At 44.3% G+C, this 20,683-nt stretch overlaps 1 protein-coding gene across 1 annotated transcript in view; it reads left to right on the top strand.

Moving 5' to 3' along the window:
- Nucleotides 1–20,683, top strand: part of LOC124594003 (agrin-like) — a 197,689-nt gene that overhangs the window by 106,736 nt on the left and 70,270 nt on the right. The window contains exons 4-5 of the mRNA XM_047132354.1: nucleotides 12,216–12,467; nucleotides 16,023–16,193. Coding sequence (XP_046988310.1) covers nucleotides 12,216–12,467; nucleotides 16,023–16,193 — 423 coding nt within the window. The remainder of the gene's footprint in view (nucleotides 1–12,215; nucleotides 12,468–16,022; nucleotides 16,194–20,683) is intronic.

Raw genomic sequence — 20,683 nt, 5'->3', positions numbered from 1 at the left:
TGCCGTACGCGGAACGTTTCTGTGTTTCCTTCTTTCGCCGATGAATTTGAGTATTTCTTCTGTTACCCAAGGTTACTTCGCAGCTACCTTCCTAGCACCTGTATTTGTGTTTCCAACATCTCATTGCCCTGTTCTTTTAGAGATGTCCACTGCTTTTCAAGCGAAGTACCTACTATGGTATCCCTTAGCACAGTAGCCACGACTGTAGCGAACGTCAGATGCATCTTATCCTTCCTCAGTACATCATTATCCCACTTACTCTCTAACAGATTCTAACGTTTTACTGTATTAAACTCCGACCTGATTTTCACCATTACTAAATTGTAGAATTTTGGAACACGTATTATGTACGAGTATAATGACTTTTCTGGAGACTAGAAATCTACTCTCAGCATGGGTTTCGAAAAAGACGGTCGTGTAAAACCCAGCTTGCGCTATTCGTCCACGAGACTCAGAGGCCCATAGACACGGGTTCCCAGGTAGATGACGTGTCTCTTGATTTCCGAAAGGCGTTCGATACAGTTCCCCACAGTCGTTTAATGAACAAAGTAAGAGCATATGGACTATCAGACCAACTTTGTGATTGGATTGAAGAGTTCCTAGGTAACAGAACGCAGCATGTCATTCTCAATGGAGAGAAGTCTTCCGAAGTAAGAGTGATTTCAGGTGTGCCGCAGGGAAGTGTCGTAGGACCATTGCTATTCACAATTTACATAAATGACCTTGTGGATGACATCGGAATTTCACTGAGGCTTTTTCCGGATGATGCTGTGGTATACCGAGAGGTTGTAACAATGGAAAGTTGTACTGAAATGCAGGAGGATCTGCAGCGAATTGACGCATAGTGCAGGGAATGGCAATTGAATCTCAATGTAGACAAGTGTAATGTGCTGCGAATACATAGAAAGAAAGGTACCTTATCATTTAGCTACAATATAGCAGGTCAGCAACTGGAAGCAGTTAATGCCATGAATTATCTGGGAGCACGTATTAGAAGTCATTTAAAGTGGAATGATCACATAAAGTTGATCGTCGGTAAAGCAGATGCCAGACTGAGATTCATTGGAAGAATCCTAAGGAAATGCAGTCCGAAAACAAAGGAAGTAGGTTACACTACGCTTGTTCGCCCGCTACTTGAATACTGCTCAGCAGTGTGGGATCCGTACCAGATAGGGTTGATAGAAGAGATAGAGAAGATCCAACGGAGAGCAGCGCGCTTCGTTACAGGATCATTTAGTAATCGCGAAAGCGTTACGGAGATGATAGATATACTCCAGTGGAAGACTCTGCAGGAGAGACGCTCAGTAGCTCGGTACGGGCTTTTGTTTAAGTTTCGAGAACATACCTTCACCGAAGAGTCAAGTAGTATATTGCTCCCTCCTACGTGTATCTCGCGAAGAGACCATGAGGATAAAATCTGAGAGCTTAGAGCCCACACAGAAGCATACCGACAATCCTTTCCACGAACAATACGAGACTGGAATAGAAGGGAGAACCGATAGAGGTACTCAAGGTACCCTCCGCCACACACCGTCAGGTGGCTAGCGGAGTATGGAAAAAAAATTGATCTGGTACTCTGTTCTGGGTAAGCTGTAAAATCCAATATATGATATGTGTGACCATTCTAGCTGGAATCTTCTCGTGTCTCCGGACATTCCCCACGTACACCTCATCCTCAGAGTATTCTGCTACTAGCTGAAATTTTTAGCAGAACTCAGTCTTTGTCCTTCTCATTTCTATTGCCAAGCCGTTATTGTTCTGCAATCCTTTCTTGTATTTCTTTCCCTACAACCGTACTCTAGTCTCCCAATGGTAAGTAGATTTTCAGCTCCTTTTATGTACTAAAGTATCCGTCGGATGTCCACATGTACTTCCTCTGGTTATTCATCTTCTACTTGCGACGTCAATATATATACTTCTGCTATTGTTATAACCCTGTAATCGTCTGACAAGAAATCGTCATCTCACATTTTTCCAATACTCAATATTATTCCCCACTCTTCTGCCTATAAAATCTATTTTCTCAACATAATCTGCGTTCAGTGCGATGGTCTTACACGATCTGTTTGGGACTGCCTGTACCACTTTACTGGTCGGCTTCAGAGCCAACGTCTTGCTACAGCCAATAACCTCCCCGTCATCTACGTACTGCTTCCTTGATTGAGCAGAACAGATGGAAGTCGAAATATGCGAGATCCGGGCCGTAGGGTGGATGAGAAATCACAGTCGAATGAAGTTTTGTGAGTTCCTCTGGCTGAGCAGACTTATGTGCGGCCTTGCGTTGTCATGGAGAAGAGGAATTTCGTTAGCATTTCTGTAGCGACAAACAAAAATTGAATAAGTGAAAGTTGTGTACGGCCGGCAGCACGACCATGCTGCAATCATGGCAGACGCCTCGGCCAACGACTGACTCCCCGTGCTTTCGTTCACTGTCAGGTCTACATAGACATTTTGCAAGCGCCTATGAACATTTGCGATGCTCTGGACTTCCGCCAAAAGAAACTCAATCAAAGCTCTCTGCTTCGAAAGTACCTCCTTTGCAGACCCCATTTTCAATGCTACGTAAAGCGCCGCAACCTACTGGACCTTCATAAAACTAAAGGGGCTGAAGAGGGAATATTCCACTGTATCCCACCACCAACACTGCATTTTTTTCAACCAAAAGTGGCCTAGAAAAAAATGTGTTGCCTCACATATTCAACGCCCCTCGTATGTTGAGTGGTCATGAGTGGCCCAGCCGAAAAATTTATTTATCACTGCACAAAAATATTGTACATCCCAAAACACTTTAATCAACTGATTCACATACATTGAGGTGACAAAGTAGTTGGATAGCGATAGCACATATATACATGGTGATAGTAACGCATGCACAAGGTTAAAAAAGCAGTGTATTACCGGAACTGTCGTTTGCACTCAGGTGATCCAGGCAAAAAGTTTCCGCCGTGATTGTGGCTGACGGGAAATAACAGACTCTGAACGTGAAATGCTAGCCGGGGCTACACTCATGGGACATTCCATTTAGGAAATCGTTAGGGAATTCTGTATGCCGAGATCCAAAGTGTCGAGAGAGTGCCGAGAATATCAAGTTTCAGGCATTACCTCTCATCACCGACAACGCTGTGGCCGACACCGCTTAACGACGGAGAGCAGCGGGGTTTCTGTAGAGTTATCAGTGCTTAAAAACAAGCAGTACTGTGTGAAATAAGAGCCGAAGTCAATGTGGGACGTATGACGAACGTATCCATTAGAACAGGAAATTGCGGTGTTAATGGGCTATGGCAGCAGACGACCGACACGAGTGCCATTACAGACAAGGCAACAGCGCCTGCAGCGCCTCTCCTGGGCTCGGATGGATTCTTGCCGACTGTAAACGCGTGGCCTGGTCAGATGTGTTCCGATTTTGGTTGGTTAGAGCTGCCGGTAGGTTCTGAGTGTGGTGCAGACCCCACGAAGCCATGGACAAAAGTTTTCAGCGAGGCTGTGTACAAGATGATGGTGGCTCCATAATGATGTACGGTGTGTTTGTATGGAATAGGTCCCCTGGTCCAACTGAACCATTTACTAGAATTGGTTATGTTTGGCTACTTGCAGACTATGTGCAGCCATTCATGGACTTAATGTTCTTAATCAAAGATGGAACTTTTATGCATGACAATGCACCATGTCACCGGGAAACAGTTGTTAGCGATTGGTTTCGAGAACTTTCTGGACAATTCGAGCGAATGATTTGGCCATTCGGATCACCTGACATAAAATCCGTCGAAAATTTATGAGATGCAACCGAAAGGTCAGTTCGTGCGCAAAATCGTGTACCGGCAACACTTCCGCAATTACTGACTGCCATAGTGACAGCATGGATGAGTACTTCTCCAGGGGCTTCCTGTGAGTTGTTGGGTCCATGCCACCTCGAGCTGCAGCACTGCGCCAGGCACAGGGAAGTCAGAGAAGATATTAGGGTGTTTTCCATAACTTTTGTCACTTTAAAGAACAACGTAATGGTGAAGAAATAATTCTTTAATTTATTGTCTGCGTATTGTCTGCAAACCTGCCTCTGTTTCGTTTATATGTATTTACTTCCAATAAACTACAAAATAATTGAAAGCACGCCTGGTATTAGGTAGTTACTAACAAATTAATGAGACAAGATAAACATTTTCGCGTAAACTGGTAAGAAGATGGTATACGGGTGCGAATGCAGAATCAAGGATTCGGAAGTACTTAAGAAACTGCCAAGATGTAACCTTTGAGGAAACTTCAGATGATAAGCGGTAACCAAAACGTGGTTTGAAAGCACCTAAAGGTGTAACAGAATGTCTGTAGTATGTAGAACTGCGACTTCTTTGGTGGAGATACTTGAAGAGTAGTGAACTGCCTTCTCCCTGTTTAAGTTGAGTCCGGTGGTATTTAAATAGCTCTCCATTAAAACACGAGTGACTTTTCTAAACGAGAACAGTCTTCTTCTTTTTGAGCTCCTCCCATTTCTTACGCTGATCCCGTTTAATGAAAGGAAAACGTAATTTCACTAAAGAAACAGTCTCACAAAGTAGCTAGCTCGACCAACACAGTATGAGACTCAACTTTTTCATCTGAGAATCCTGCCAAACAGGCTGAAGCTAAAAGGTTAGTTGCAAGACGCCCTGTCAACCCTCGCCCCCAGTTTGCGCCGTCTACCGTACCGAGCGAGCTGGCAGAGTCATTGGGACGCCGGACCCTCATTCTTAAGGAGCGGCTATTCACAGCCCACCAAGTCATTCACATTTAGTATTTCATACTTTCTCCACGTCACTTAAGGAAAATGGCAGAACTGTTCCTGTGAAAAGAATATAGCTCCTTTCTGTATACATTTCTCTCTAATTAGGTTTTGAGATCCGTTCTTAAATCACCTCATCGTTCATGGATCATTTATTTGCCATTCTTCCTTTTTAACGCTGTTAGCTGTAGCTGCACACCTCTCACTAACTTCTCACTGTTTTTGATTTCCACAGTCTTATTCCGTCTCTCATCTAACAAAACTGCTAGTTCCTCGTCTCCTTGTATTTCAATAGCCTTGCATCCACGTTTAAGGTACTTAAAGCATTCGCGTTTCGGTTCCCGAAGTATGCACATTTCACTTCATGATGTAGATAAGTCTCAAACCAGTTTTCCACGAGTAAATCTTTTTTTTTATACTTATTGCTACTATTGCGTGTTTTTCTGATTGTTTCTGATTGTATCCGCTTCTACAACCATTCACTCTGTTTTCCTTTTAGTGGATTTCAGTGCTGAGCGTCTGTTTGATACGTATGCCTACTGATAGGGGAATATCTTATGATCAACCACAATGGTCATGTCCTCATGTGTTTTATGCATGTCCTCCGTGGCGTATTACTGATATTCTGATTTTTCTACACTTGTATTATAGTCTCTTTTATTCTGACGTTTAATTATAAACTAAGTCTCGTTTTGAAAACAGACTTTTATATGATCGTTACAGCTACCTTGAGTTTGTAAGAACTGTTAATTACATCGTTGTATACGTTTTTGTTACCTCTTCCCATGGGACTTCTCCTTTCGTAATACATAGGTTGGTGAGAAGCAGTCTGAATAGATTTTGAGGGTGTTGCCGAGTAGGCTGGAGAAATAATTGTTTAGAACAATGTTCTATACGGTGGCCTGTTTCCGAATTAATTAGCATTGAAGTCAACCAACCAGGCCATAGAGCGCACCAAGCGCCCGCGAGATACAATTAGTGTTAGTTGTTCTATAGCGTAGATCATAGCGCACGAGACTGCTCAGCCCTTGGCTCGGTTTCGATTCTTAGTACCGTCTCATTTCCAAGTTTTATTTCACTCTCTGATTCGGTTTTAGGAAACCAAACGAAGGTCACGTTTGGCGACATCGTCTGTGGCGAGCGACTTGAATCTGCTCCCTCAACCACCTGTCTGATTAACTTCGTTATTAATTGACTCTGGAATAGCGCAGTGTATCGATTTCTTTTTCTTGACATTTATTTTTCAGCATAACCTATCCTGGGACCCCCTTACAAGCTTTTACAGTTTCTGACCGCGCTGTATCAAGACGACACCAAACATAAATTGTTAGTAAATACTGTATGTTAACTAAACATTTTACTAGCAGCCGTACTACTTTGGAGGCTTGGAGGATAATAGTTTTACCGTCGGAAAATATATTTCCAGATTGCCTCCAATCAAATAATGTCATTTCTTTATTTATTATGCTTTCCCTGTTTCTCTAGAGCCATCCAAACTATGACATCGGTAGCAGCATCCACTACGCATTGTTTTCACCAAATATATTGATCTCTGGGTGATTAACCTAATATTTTTTGTTTTTCAAGACGATTGTCCCACTTTCTGTGTGACGTTCACTTTATTTTGTGGTTACTGAGATAACGAATAGCTGTGATAATAACCCACGGAAGCAAGTGCGTTATGGGAGATTAATCACAGCGATACTTCTCCGAAAATGTTAAATAACAACTTCGAACCTGTACATAAGTTTCCCACTTTGCTGATTACTTCACTTGAATCTCAGCAATGTTACCTTCCACGGTCAGAATTGTTGCCACACTTATTGTTCTCCGAATACCCGAAGGGTTATACGATTGCAAGTAATCGGTGATACTAGCATTCGAACAACATTTTTAAAGGGAAGGAGTAAAGACGTGTCTTGTTTCAGCTAACCTCATTAACAGCACAATGGCTTTCTTCTTTTCACGATGTTGTTCGGTTTGCTGCTGCTGAAAGAATAGCAGCTGCAGTTTGGTTGAGTCATAACCATTTTAGTGATATCTGTTCTCAAAGAGATATATGATGGAAGCTGTGCCCTCCTGACGGGAAAACAATGATAAAATGTATCAGAATTGACAAGCATTGTTTCCTCCCTCATTCTACAGTGATTCTAGTGTGAGGGTTTGGGGTATAGTTCCTTCGTTGCTACATCCTACGTTTGCGTATGTAGATTCCGCAATCTCCACTGTGACACGTTGACCCGATTAATCAGTGTCTCGGGAGGCACGGCGAGTAAAAGACAACAAACACCGCAGTCTCCACCGGTTAAATATTATTCCTGGCGAAATGAACGCAAAGTAAATTCCTTGCTGTGTACATACGCGGTACTGTTTTACAGTTGACAGATTACCTTTGCAATTTCCAGGAAATTCGTTGTGTTACACTTCCTGTATCCTGGCGTAACGTGCGACATTCAAGCATTTCTTTCGCCATCATCGCCTTCATTACCATCATGATCTTCAGCTATTTGATCACTGATTCTTTTCGAGTCTTCTTTCTTCTTAGCCTTAAGCATTTTATTTTCTTCTGCTGGGAACCACAGCCTCGAAAATTTTGAGGAAAGACATTATTTCACTGCGCTGCCTTTTAAAATCATAATTTGTTCGGCATCACTAGTTTCGGGCATGACAGTTTCCAAGTGCATCGATAACAGATGTGGATGCACCGTGCTCACCTAGTCATCTAGCGATTTTTATGTGACGAAACAAGAACGGTGACCGCAGCTGACAGTCCTGAATAAACTATGATTTTTTAAAATACGGCGCGGTGGAATGATGTCTTTGCGCGTGTTTGTGAGTGCAGTTTCTCTCTTGATGTCGTGCGCTACGCGCTCGTTAGGTAATCTGGCCCTCGCTTAGCAACGAATGCAGCAAAGAGATGTTTATAGACCTGCTTCAGTCAGTTTTTCTAGCTTATACTTTGACCGCCTTCATTTTAATTACGTTACAGCAACTACCTCAAACCTATTTATCTTAGTTATTATTCGTCAGTGAACTGATTTTTCTCAAAATGACCTATTTCATAGTGGTCACTGCCAACGACTTTGCCGCAGTGGTAACACCGGTTCCCATCAGATCACCGAAGTTGAGCGTTGTCGGGTTTGCCTAGCAGTTGGATGGGTGACCATCCGGTTTCCCGAACGCTGGTGGCAACTGGCATGCAATTAGCCTTTGTCAGGCCAATAGAGAAGCTACTTGACTGTGAATTAGCGGCTCCTCTCACGAAAATGGTTCAAAAATGGCTCAAATGGCTCTGAGCCCTATGGGACTTAACATCGGAGGTCATCAGTCCCCTAGAACTTAGAACTACTTAAACCTAACTAACCTAAGGACATGACACACACCCATGCTCCAGGCAGGATTCGAACCTGCGACCGTAGCAGTCACGCGGTTCCGGACTGAAGCGTCTAGAACCGCTCGGCCACCGCGGCCCGCTCACGAAAATGGGCAACAGGAACCACATGAGCCTCCATCTGCATCTACATCTACATCTGCACGAATACTCTGCAAACCACATATAAGTGCCTGGCAGAGGATTTATCGAAACACCTTCATAGTAATCAATATTATTCCAAACAGCACGGGAGCTCTGATTTCCCTTATTTTATTATGATGATAGTTTCTCCCTAAGAAGGTCGGCGTTAACAAAGTATTTTCGCATTCGGAGGAGAAAGTTTGTGATTGAAATTTCGTAAGAAGATTCGGCCGCAACGAAAAACGTCTTTGTTTTAAAGACGTCCAAACCAAATCCTGTACCATTTCAGTCACACTCTCTCCCCAATTTCACGATAATACAAAATATGCTGCCCTTCTTTGAACTTTCTCGATGTCCTCTATTAAACCCAATCGCTAAGGAACCCACATCGCGCAGCAGTACTCTAAAAGGGGACGGACAAGTGAGAGTATATAGTCTCTTTAGTAGATCTGTTACATTTTCTAAGTGTCCTACAAATAAAACACAGTCATTGGTTTGCCTTCCTCACAACATTTTCTACGTATTCTTTCCAGTTTAAATTGTTCGTAATTGTAGTTCCTAGGTATTTAGCTGAATTTAAATTTGACTCATTTATCGTGCAAACCAAACTTTAACGGATTTCTTTTAGCACTCATGTGCATGACATCGCACTTTTCACCATTTAGGGTCTACTGTCAATTTTTGTACCATACAGATATCTTTCTTAAATCGTTTTTTCAGTTTGGTTTGATCTTTTGGTGACTTTACTAGACGATAAACGACCGCTTCATCTGCAAACAACCTCAGACGACTGCTCAAATTTTCTCCTAAGACGTCTATATTCTGCACTTTTATATTCTGCATCCATTAACGTTCATGTTAGGCTCATAGAGTAGCTTGTTTGTGAATCATGACTTAGTAGATATTTTAACTTCACCATCGTGTCAAGTATGTTCCGAGATGAAGTATTTCTAATCTACAGTAGACTGTACGTTGCAATCATTATTTCCGACGAAACATACACACATTAAAAAAAAATTTGCATCAGTGCGGTTCCCATAACTCCTGAAGAAAGACGTTGACCGTGGATATTGTATCACACACACAGTCCCTTCGAATGTTCAGAGATGTCATTAAACCTGCCGAAAGATGTAAACAACCAAGCATGAGAAGCACCTATTTGACGGGGGGAGGGGAGGGGGGGGGGGCGGTTCGACAGCCGAGCAGTTCCAGTCATTCAGTCATTCTACCAGGAAGGAGGTACACAGCTCGTCTGTAGTTCAACCATGCCTAGACGGTCAATACTGCGGCTCGATCGAATCCGCATTGTTACTTTGTGCCAGGAAGGGCTCTCAACAAAGGAAGTGTCGAGGCTTCTCGGAGTGAACCAAAGCGATGTTGTTCGGACATGGAGGAGATACACAGAGACAGGAACTGTTGATGACATGCCTCGCTCAGGCCGCCCAAGGGCAGTGGATTACCCCTACATACGGATTATGGCTCGGAAGAGCCCTGACAGCAAGGCCATCATGTTGAATAATGGTTTTCGTGCACCCCTCAGGACGTCGTATTACGACTCAAACTGTGCGCAATAGGCTGCATAATGGGCAACGTCACTTCCGATGTCCATGACGAGGCCCATCTTTCCAACCACGACACCATGCAGGGCGGTACAGACGGGCCCAACAACATGCCGAATGGACCGCTCAGGACTGACGTCACGTTCTCTTCACCAAAGGAGTGTGGCACATGCCTTCAACCAGACAAACGTCGGAGACGTGTTTGGAGACGACCTGGTCAGGCTGAACGCCTTAGACACACTGTCCAGCGAGTGCAGGAAGGTGGAGGTTCCCTGATGATTTGGGGTGGCATTATGTGGGGTCGACTTTATGCCACTGGCGGTCATGGAATGCGCCGTAACGGCTGTACGATACGTGAATGCCACCCTGGCCCGATAGTGCAACCATGCCGGCAGCATATTGGCGAGGCATTCGTCTTCATGGACTACAAATCGCGCCCTCCTCGTGCACATCTTGTGAATGACTTCCTTCAGGATAACGACATCGCTCCACTAGAGTGGCCAGCATGTTATCCAAACATATACCCTATCGAACATGCCTGGGCTAGATTGAAAAGGGCCGTTATTGACGACGTGACCCACCTACCACTCTGAGGGATCTACGCCGAATCGCCGTTGAGGAGTGAGACAATCTGGACCAATTGTGCACTTGATGAGCTTGTGGACAGTATGCCACGACGAATACAGGCCTGCATCAATGCATGATGATGTGCTGTTGGGTATTAGAGGTACCGGTGTGTACAGCAATCTGGAATTCCACCTCTGAAGGTCTCACTGTATGGTGGTACAACATGCAATATGTCGTTTTCAAGAGCAATAGAAAGGGTAGAATTGATGTTTATGGTGATCTCTATTCAATTTTCTGTACAGGTTCCGGAACTGTTGGAGCCGAGGTGATGCAAAACTTTTTTTGATGGGTGTATTTGGTGGACCGAATGTTGCGGAGATGTTGTCTTTCTGATGTCGTGGAATTTACGTTGCGATAAGGGTTTGTGATATAGTGTACTCCTTTTCGCGATAGGGAGGTATAAGAGGTCATCATAAGACTGACTCAAGGGGGTTTCAGTTTGTCGTATATCTTCAAGCGTACGCATATTCTAAAAATGAATAGAACTTTTGTAATGTTCTGAAGGCCAACTACGTCACCAGTGTGATATGTTACTGCTGCTCAATAGAACAACCCAGATGAAAAACCATATTTTAGACCCTAACAGAATGTTATTAGATTCCGAATATTTTGTGGTTGTCCAACAAGGTGCAATGTTTCGATGGTACATGTTCCTCAGGACAGTTTCTCCCCCCCCCCCCCTGTGTTATTGTGATTTTCTGCCCAATCCCTGCACACTAATCTATCCTTTGCGATCTCTCCATTTTCGCGTAGCTGTTGCAGCCTACAACAATATTAGCCTGCTTGCAGTAGTCACGTCCTAGTCTCCCTCTCTACCGCTACAATTTTTACCCTCCTTCATTCCTGCACTACCAAACTGAACACTCTTTGGTGCCTAAGGATGTGTCCAATCAACCTATTCCTTCTCTTAGTCGAGACATGCTACCAATTTCTTTTCCTGTCACTCATGTTCAACACCTCTTCAAGAGTTTTACGATCTAACCATCACTACTTGTCTACATTGTTTATCGTCCACATATCACTTTCGCGCAGGACTAACCTCCAGATACATATCTTCAAAACGACTTCCAAACACTTCAATTTACACTCGATGCCAACAAATTTCTCTTTTCCGAAAGCTTTTCTATCGTCTTACTTTAGCCATTGTCACTTATTTTGCTGCCCTAGTAGCAAGACTCACCTACCGGTTGAAGTGTGTCGTTTCCTAATCTAATTCCCACAGCATCGCTTGATTTAATTTAACTACTTTCCGTTACTGTTGTTTTACTTTTATTGGTATTCATCTTGTAACCTTATTTCCTGACACTACACAGTCTGTTCAAATGTTCTTCAAAGTACTTGGGTGTTTGTTAGTGAATAGTAATATTATCGTAAATATCTACGTTTTTGTTTCTTCTCTCCGAATATTAAAATTCATTCCCTGTTACTGCTTGGTTTGCCGGCTGTTGTGGCCGAGAGGTTCTAGGCGCTTCAGTCCGAAACCGCGCTGCTGATACGGTTGAATCTTACATAGGGTATGGATGTGTGTGCTGTCCTTAAGTTAGTTAGGTTTAAGTAGTTCTAAGTCTAGGGGACTGATGACCTCAGATGTCAAGTCCCATAGTGCTCAGAGCCATTTGAACCATCTGAACAGCTTGGTTTCCATCACAACTTACTCAGTGTACAGGTAAAGTATTATCAGGGAAGGTCTAAAATCCTGTCTTACTCCGATATGCTTTCGGTACCGGATGTGAATAATGTTCCGCTCCGCATGACATTGCAGAGACGGCCGTGGTGGCTCTGACGTCTACGACGGCGTTCTCGGTGTCGCCGACGCCGCTGTCCACCCTGCCCGGAGACTACGACGCGGACGGCGTGCAGAAGGTGTCCAAGTCCACGCGGCACCTGGCGCTGGCCGAGGCAGTGGCGGGGGCGGCGGGGGCGGTCAGCCACCAGCAGTACCTGCTGCCGGACGCCGGGGCCGGCCTCACGTCGGCGTCGCTCTACCGGGGGCTCTCCGACCACCCGGACACGGGTGAGCAAATAAGACACCTCAACAACGAATAAGGAAATGTACAAAAATCACTGCTTGTCTCCGTCACTGAGTTACTGTTGTCATATAATTGTACTGAACGCTCCGCTCTTTTCAGAGATACCTTGCGACCACTCGATCTGTCCTAGTCAAAACCTGAATTTTCGTGTAACACAAGTTGATTCTTGAGACTCATTGCGCGCCCTGTACGAAAATGAAATACTGAATACCGTAGACAAAGTAGCACACGGTGTTGCCAAGTTCCTTGACTTACTCAAGGCATTCGATACAGTTCTGCACTCTCCTTTGGTGGACAAAATTCGAGAGTGATAATATTCTTCTCGGGTGTGCAGCCGGATCATAACATCATCTTGACACAATATTTCAGCGGTCTACCTGTCCGCCATCTTCAGATGTGAGTGCTGCTACACGATCTCGCCGGGACTGACTTCTCAGCGCAAGCGGCGGCCCCTATATAGGCCGCAGAAGGCCCACAACGCGTGCGCGAGAGGGTGCCGTAACTGCCCTCTAGCGCAAGTAAACATACTGTGTTTTAAAAGAATCCATAGAGATTCGATTATCTGATAATCTCAGTAATAGAGACAAGGGTTATCTTTTAAGTAAGACTTGGAACTCGGTGTTATCAGACATAAAAAAACAACGGCCTGTGTTTCGTTCGTCGGAATAATTTTTAATTTTTGATAGCGATATCTGGATTTTGCCTGTTTCCACCACTGGGGCGCTGTATGTTTACTTGCGCTAGAGGGCAGTTACGGCACCCTCTCGCGCATGCATTGTGGACCTTCTGCGGCCTATATAGGGACCGTCGCTTGCGCCAAGAAGTCAGTTCCGGCGAGATCGTGTACCAGCACTCTCACCTCAAGATGGCGGGCAGATGGAGCGCTGAAATATTGTGTCAAGATGGCGTTATGATCGGGCAGCACACCTGAGAAGAATATAGAAGACTATAATCAATTATTACGCCGGGAAAGCCTTCCTAGTTACATAATTCGAGAGTGCCAAGCATCGATAAAATTTGTGATTCGATTCAGTATTTATACATATGGAATTAAATACGTTATTGTAAAGTGACGAAATCAATAGGTGTAAAGATAATTTAGGCCAATGCTGTTCAACACATACGCAGCACCATTGTCAACTATGATCGTTTTGATAGTCTATCTGCTATGGTGTGGGGAGGCATTGGTTTAGACAGGCCTACTGACCTCTAAATATTTGAACACAGCATATTTACCGGTCAACGTTATTACCATGTACGTCTATTCAGTAGTACTTTCAGAAGTAACTTTCATTTTTATGGACGACAGTGCGCTACCGCATCGGACAGCGCTGGCGTAGGAGCTCTTGGAAGGAGAGGATATTCAGCGAATATTGTAAATAGTGTATTCCATATGTTTTCCGATTATTTCTTGTAGTCCGGTGCTCTTAATCAGGGTGTTGTATGGACTGGAAAAACATCGAAACCCTGAGTTCATGAGTCTCAGCAATATCACACATCGACAACATGAGTCGAACGGAGATACGTACCATTTGCGTCCGTTGTTGTTACGGGAAATGTTATCTGTCAGTCCAGTGACCGATGCCTCAACTTGTCCACACAGACAGGTACACACTATGACCATGTTCCAGACAGGAATGTGGACAAAGTTTCTCCAACCATTAAGTCCGACGCAAAGGTGCAATATTGAGAGAGAGAAAAAGGATTTCTGCTGTTGAACGTTGGGAGAGACTGTGTAGAGGGAAGGATACATTCATAGTCTCTATCAGGCAGACGAGCTGCTACTGACGAAACAAAAAACGAAAACGTGATCGATTTTGAAGACATAAGATATCCTATCAAAATAGGAATAATGGAAAGATGAAATTCACTCGGAATTTCTAAAATGACTTTGGTAAGTGTCAAGAAAACGATTACTCAAGTTACTATGGAGGATCTGTGGGACTCGGACCTACAATGAAACATACGGTGGACAATCCTCATGTCATAAAAAAACGCACCTTGTCCTGACTACCAAGTTCTCTACAGAGATGTTCTAATATTCCTGTTAATACTTGGCTACTATGAAAATATGTAGCTTAAGCGACACACAGCACTGAAGATCTCTTCAAAGCTCGTAATTTTTTGGATAATTTCTAGTGAAAAAGTGTCGCGACATGTGACGTCAACGACTGCAAGTGTTACCAGAGTGGACTTAGTTGAGTATATCGTGGGTGGTCTGAAATCATATCTAAGGCTCTGTTCTTCACACAGAAAATGAACTGCCATTTTAGACATATGGAAAAACGGAAATGAAGTACCATGTTTCTTGACAGAGCGTACGGGAACGATGCGGGATACCCGCACCGCAGTATTGGGCAAGGTCCTAATGGAGGTGATTTGCCGTTACCTTCCTCCGACCGTAATGGGGATGAATGATGATGACAAAGACGACACAACACCCAGTCATCTCGGGGCAGGTGAAAATCCCTGACCCCACCGGGAATAGAACCGGGGACCCCGTGCTCGGAAAGTGAAAACGCTGCCGCGGGACCACGAGCTCCAGTACAGGACTTATATACAAATCTTAAACATTAGAAAAAGCTCCATTTCAGAAATACTACCTTCGCATTTACAACATTTTTACGCGAGAATGTGGAACGTTTTAACTTTCCCTTCATTTAATCGTAACCGCCTACTTTGCTATGTGTCCTTCATAACCACCGATTCCACCTTATAAATTACGCTAAATTTTCATTTCCCTAGTTGTACGATTTCTGTACAAAACATATTATTGCAAGGGAACTGAACGTCCCCATCAGACGACGCCCTTCTATAAGACACAGCTTAGAGACTTTTGAAGTACTCAGAACATTGACACAGTATCTGGTGATCAGTAACTTTTCATCACTACCCGTCTTCCCATCGCCGGTTAATTACTGGTGGTTAAAATTTCTTCCACCAGCAGGATTCAGACTAACTATTTCTGGATCGAGGCATCTGCACATGTAAGTGCATTTAGAACATTTTTCTTGGCACGTTAAGGGAACCTACCAAGGAAAACAAATAAGCAGAAATAGGCCTATGGAGCATCGCCACTTGTGATCCTACCAAGCAAAAACAAAGATCCCTCTTCAGGCGTTGCCATCCTAACTACGTTTATAGCTCTCCAACACCACCCCTCCGTCCCCCACCAAACGCACACACACCCAAAACCACTCCTAAGGAAATTAAGTGAATGCGGCAATCGTTCGATCACCTTAAGGGTGATAGGAATGAGAGACAGGAGACCCCTATATCCATGTAACAAGATATTTTTTGTTCGGATTATATCCGTTCGTTGGTCTCTTTGTGTTGGTGCACATTAACGTGAATATTATCAAGGAAGCGTCATTATATAGGAAGACAGGGCACATCCGTAACCAAGGGGAGGGTGAAGAATGATGTTGTGGAGATAACTTGCGAAGTTTCGTCGGTCCACTGCTACGGTGGGTGGGTGATGTAAGGTAAGCTGTAGCTACCATGACCGCCAGTACACACTGCCCGCTCTTCGTGCGCAGAGTCGCTGTACTCGGCGGTGTACCGGCCGACGCCTGCGACGCTGTCGTCGTTGCTGGGCGGCGCCTGCTCCACGGACGGCGACTGTTCGGTGGCCGACAGCCGCTGCCAGGAAAACACCTGCCGCTGCGGCCCGGACCGCACCCCCTCACACGATCGCCGACACTGTCTGGGTACGTCACTCTTCACGTCAGATCACTACTTGTCAAACCTGACAACAATAGAAATCATGTCATTTAATATATGCTTATAATGTTGGAAATTAAGTGAGCTGAATGGACCTTATATTCAGTTATTGCTAAATTCCAAAGCTGTCTAGCCAGTTTTGTTGAGTAAAAAAAAAAATGAATAAAAAAAACTTGAATGAAGTAACCGTGTGAGCAACGCTCAGATTAAAAAATAGGTGTTTGATATCAGGAAAATTCACATTGCTTCAAAAAGATTCACCTGATTCCTCTGATTGAAATAACAACGGAACTTCGGGTGAATTTTACACTGTCTAGTCGCATTAATGGGACCACCTGTGAGAAACCTAAATAACCGCCTTTTGCCGTGCGGACTGCTGCGAGACGTGAAGGAAGAGGGTTCAAATGGTTCAAATTGCATTAGGCACTATGGGATTTAACATCGGAGGTCATCAGTCCTCCACACTTAGAACTACTTAAACCTAAGGACATCTCACACATCGATGCCAGATGCAGGATTCGAACCTGCGACCGTAGCAGCAGCGCGGTCCCAGACTGAAGCGCCGAAATCCACTTGACCACACCGGCCGGCTAGGAGGAGGGTCAGTGATGTTCTGGAAGGTACAGACATAGGTGTAGGGCCATACAGAATCCACTTTCGTGGCCAGCTGCGCTACGTTTCTCTATTGAGTATCCATGGCACAAATAGCCCGATCGGAGTGGACCCACAGATTCACGGTTGGGTTTAAAACCGGGCAGGTTGGTGGCCAGACTAGCGAAATAAACCCTTCCTTGTGCTCTTCGAGACGTTTTACACGTTCCATTGTCCTGCTGGTAGATATTACCGTGCTGACGAAAAACAAACTCCATATAGGAATGTATATAGCCGCCAAGGATAGACGTATACTTGTGTTGATCTATTGTACCTTTCAGAGTGACGAGTTCAATGAGAAAGTGCCACGAAAATGTTTACCCAGACCATAACGCTCCTTCCTCCGGAATGGGTGTTTGCTGTCAGTGTTTCACGGTGTGCTTCCATCTGTACGATGGAGCATAAAACATGTTTCATCTGAGAAGGCCACCTGTCGCCGATCAGTGGACGTACAGTTGCCGTATAGCCGTTCAAATTCGATCCTGCGTCGCCGATCAACAGCAGTCAGCATGGGTGCATGAATCAAGTGCCGGCTGCGGAAGCCCGTATGCAGCAACGTTCACCGAAAGATCATTGATGAGACGCTGTTGGCAGCCCTTTAGTTTATCTCGGGGGTCAGTTGCTCAACAGTTGCGCGTCTGTTCGCCTGTACGCGTCTCAGAGCCATCGTCTAGCCATGTGATCTATAGACCATGATGCACCACAGTTGCACCAGTTTTAAGTAGCGCCATTTTGCCGTGCATAGAATACTTTAGCCACGGCGGCAAGTGAACAGTTCACAAATGTAGCCGTTTCGAAAGTGTTTCCACCCTTGGCTGTAAATCGCTCCCTTTCCGCAATACGACAGCAACTGCCCTCATTTCCGCGTCTCTCCGACACACTATAGGTATCCGCCACTTCTAGTGCTGCCACCTGCCGTCTGTGAGTGATTCTTTCACGTTCACGTCGAACATAGGCAGTGATCATATTAATGTGAGTGGGACGTGTAGTTTATGCATCTAAGGTATGAATGTTTTCTCGGTCTAAGTAGTATGTTGTTGCTTCATGTGGTTGCCTGTAGGATTTCTCTTGTGCAGCTAACTCGCTCGTTAGTTGGCTCGTTCATTACACAGCGGGCGTTAAGTCGAGGTGCGATACCATTATAACAAAGGTGTTTTGAGTTCTCCATCTTCTTATCTCATATTTCGTGATGTATTGTGGGGTTTGCTAAAGACTCCGTCTACGTACCTCGTTACGCATACCATCGTTGGGGAATGCAGTAACTCGACACACGCTCCCGAAGGTATGGGATAAGTTTTATTTGCATTTGGGTGTCTGCGGCGCGTCCGGTAAGAGCATAGTGAACATTCACAAAAGGTAAATGGATCTTTTTATGCTAAAAAGCACCCGGAATTGTACGAGGGCTATTCGGAAAATATGATCCGATCGATCGCGAAGTGGATACCTCTAAGTACATAAAAAATATTTTATTTGCGACATTTACGTATCTACCACTGCTAGTGCTCCCACCTGCCGTCTCTGACATCTGAGCATATTCGCCGCTCCGACATAGACATTGTCGCAGCTTTGTACCACCTTTCCAATACCCTCGTCATAGAAGGCAGCCGCCTGTGCTTTCCGCCAATTCTCTACGCTGGTCTGCAGCACGTTGTCAGTGCCAAACTGTTGTTGTCATAGCCAGCGGTTCATGTAAGAAGAGATGAAAATCAGAGTGAGTCACTTCAGGGTTGTATGGTGGGCGATCAAAGACTTCCCATCGAAAACACTGCAGGAGTCCCTTCGTTGCCCTAGGAGTGTGCTTCCGAGAATTGTCATGACGATGGGAATGCGTGACAGTTACGTCATGTGGGCTGCGTGATGGCGGGAGACATTATTGTTCTGGGGACATTTACGCGCTACTGTGCACTCAGAACTAGAAAGTGCGACGTGACGCGACCGACGGGCATATAGCGACTCTGTAAATCTTTGTCGGATATTCCCGCCCTTGTATATGCATCCATGTAGCAGATGTGCCATTGTACATTTCTGTCTCCATTGATGTAGAAGACGAGGCCTTGTGAAATCGGTTGAACGTTTTTTAGCCAACCCATAAACTGCATTGATGTTAAAAATTAACTGAGGAAACAGGGGGTTAGATAAAGATGTACAAGAAATCAATTCAAGAACAGTCTTAATCGCATTTATTATTGTTATAATACCGCCAACCGGTTTCAACCCGACGTAGGGGTCATCTTCTGGGCGTTTACACCATTGGTCGACTGCTGGTGGTGTCACTCCTGTCAACATAACGGCAGGTTCCTGCGTTCCTTCAAACCGGATGGCGGTATTATAACAATAATAAATGCGATTAAGACTGTTCTTGAATTATTGATTAATCATACTAATCGCTGCTTCTCTCCATAACCATGTTGTCAAAAAATCAATGTACTACAAATAGTTGAGAACTAACACCAAACGCATTCAGTTTACGTTAAATTCAAAAAGTATCTGGCCATTTCATTAAAAATATCGACAAATAACATAACTCTCTGATCGCTCATAACTTCAAATATGTTTTGCCATTTGTTCGTCTGGGAAATCGAATCTTCTGAGGCGTCTAAATACCATCATTGGTACTAAATCACACAACAAAAACAAAACAAAAAAGAGCAACTGAACTTCCTACAGCCACCGCTACGCAAGAAAGATGAGAAATCCATCGCCGAATTGGCACACCACAAATATTAAACACAAAAAGAAATGCAAGAAATTTAAAAGACGATCTGGCAAAAAAACACGCAGTGTAGTTCTGGCATGCCATCGTTAAAAGGATCTCCGTATCGAACAAAACAGCCAAACACAGATTGCTTGCCCCACAAGGTACCATAGAAATGAATTCATAAACTTTAATGACACATTGAATGCAAAAATTGATAAGAGACCAAAAGTACAGGGTCATCAGAAACGGCCTGGAAAACTTGTAAGGGTGTTGCAGGGTAGGTTGTGCTGAGAAATAACTGATAACGAAAAATTTTGATACGTTGCGCCGTTTCACCGTTGCACTGTTTCCCAGTTAATTACCAATGACGTTAGCCAGTAAGGCCATTTCGCGCGGAAATCCAAGCGGCCCGCCAGATACAATTATCAGTAGTTCCCATAGCGTGGTTGACATCGCACGTGATAGCTGAGCTTTTGGCTTAGGTTCTACCCTTATGGCCATCCCATGCCCAGTTCTTATCTCGGTTCTTTATTCGGTTTTAGAAAACCAAACGAGGCATACGTTTGATTACACTGTCTCTAGCGGACCGCTTGAGTTTGCGCGCGCAACGACCTGAATGGCAAATTTCAGTGCTAAATAACTCGGGAACGGCGCAGTGCACAGAATTTTTTTCTTGAAAATTATTTATCACTATAAACTACCCTTCAGCCCCCTAACAAGCTTCTCAGACTGTTTCTAACCATTCTGTAAGTATGCCTATAAAATGAAAATGCGTCCAGCAGTCAGAGAGCCTTTCAATCAGTCGTAGAATCTAAAATTATACCCCAAGAATATACTAACAGTCTCTGGTGGGTGTTTCGACTACTAGAACGGTCTGGAATGTATAAGTAATATGTAACAGCAAATAAAAGTCATAATGGTGGCTGGAAGTTAAAAGCTACGGAGACATATGCATCTGGTGCATGCCATAAAGCCCCAGAGTAAAGCACTGGTATTGAAAGTAAAGGTGAGGTAAAGGTGTCCCCACTCTAACTGCTGACTTGAAGACCATATTGCTCAACTGGGGCTGGTACTACTAGAGGAGATATTATTTGCCTCACGGTAACCACCTAGGTATATGGGGAACTA

The sequence above is a fragment of the Schistocerca americana genome, chromosome 2 (genome assembly GCF_021461395.2).
Source record: "Schistocerca americana isolate TAMUIC-IGC-003095 chromosome 2, iqSchAmer2.1, whole genome shotgun sequence".
Taxonomy (NCBI): Eukaryota; Metazoa; Arthropoda; class Insecta; order Orthoptera; family Acrididae; genus Schistocerca; species Schistocerca americana.
The sequence above is the reverse complement of the archived record's forward strand: the minus strand, read 5'-3'. Positions and strand labels throughout refer to the sequence as shown.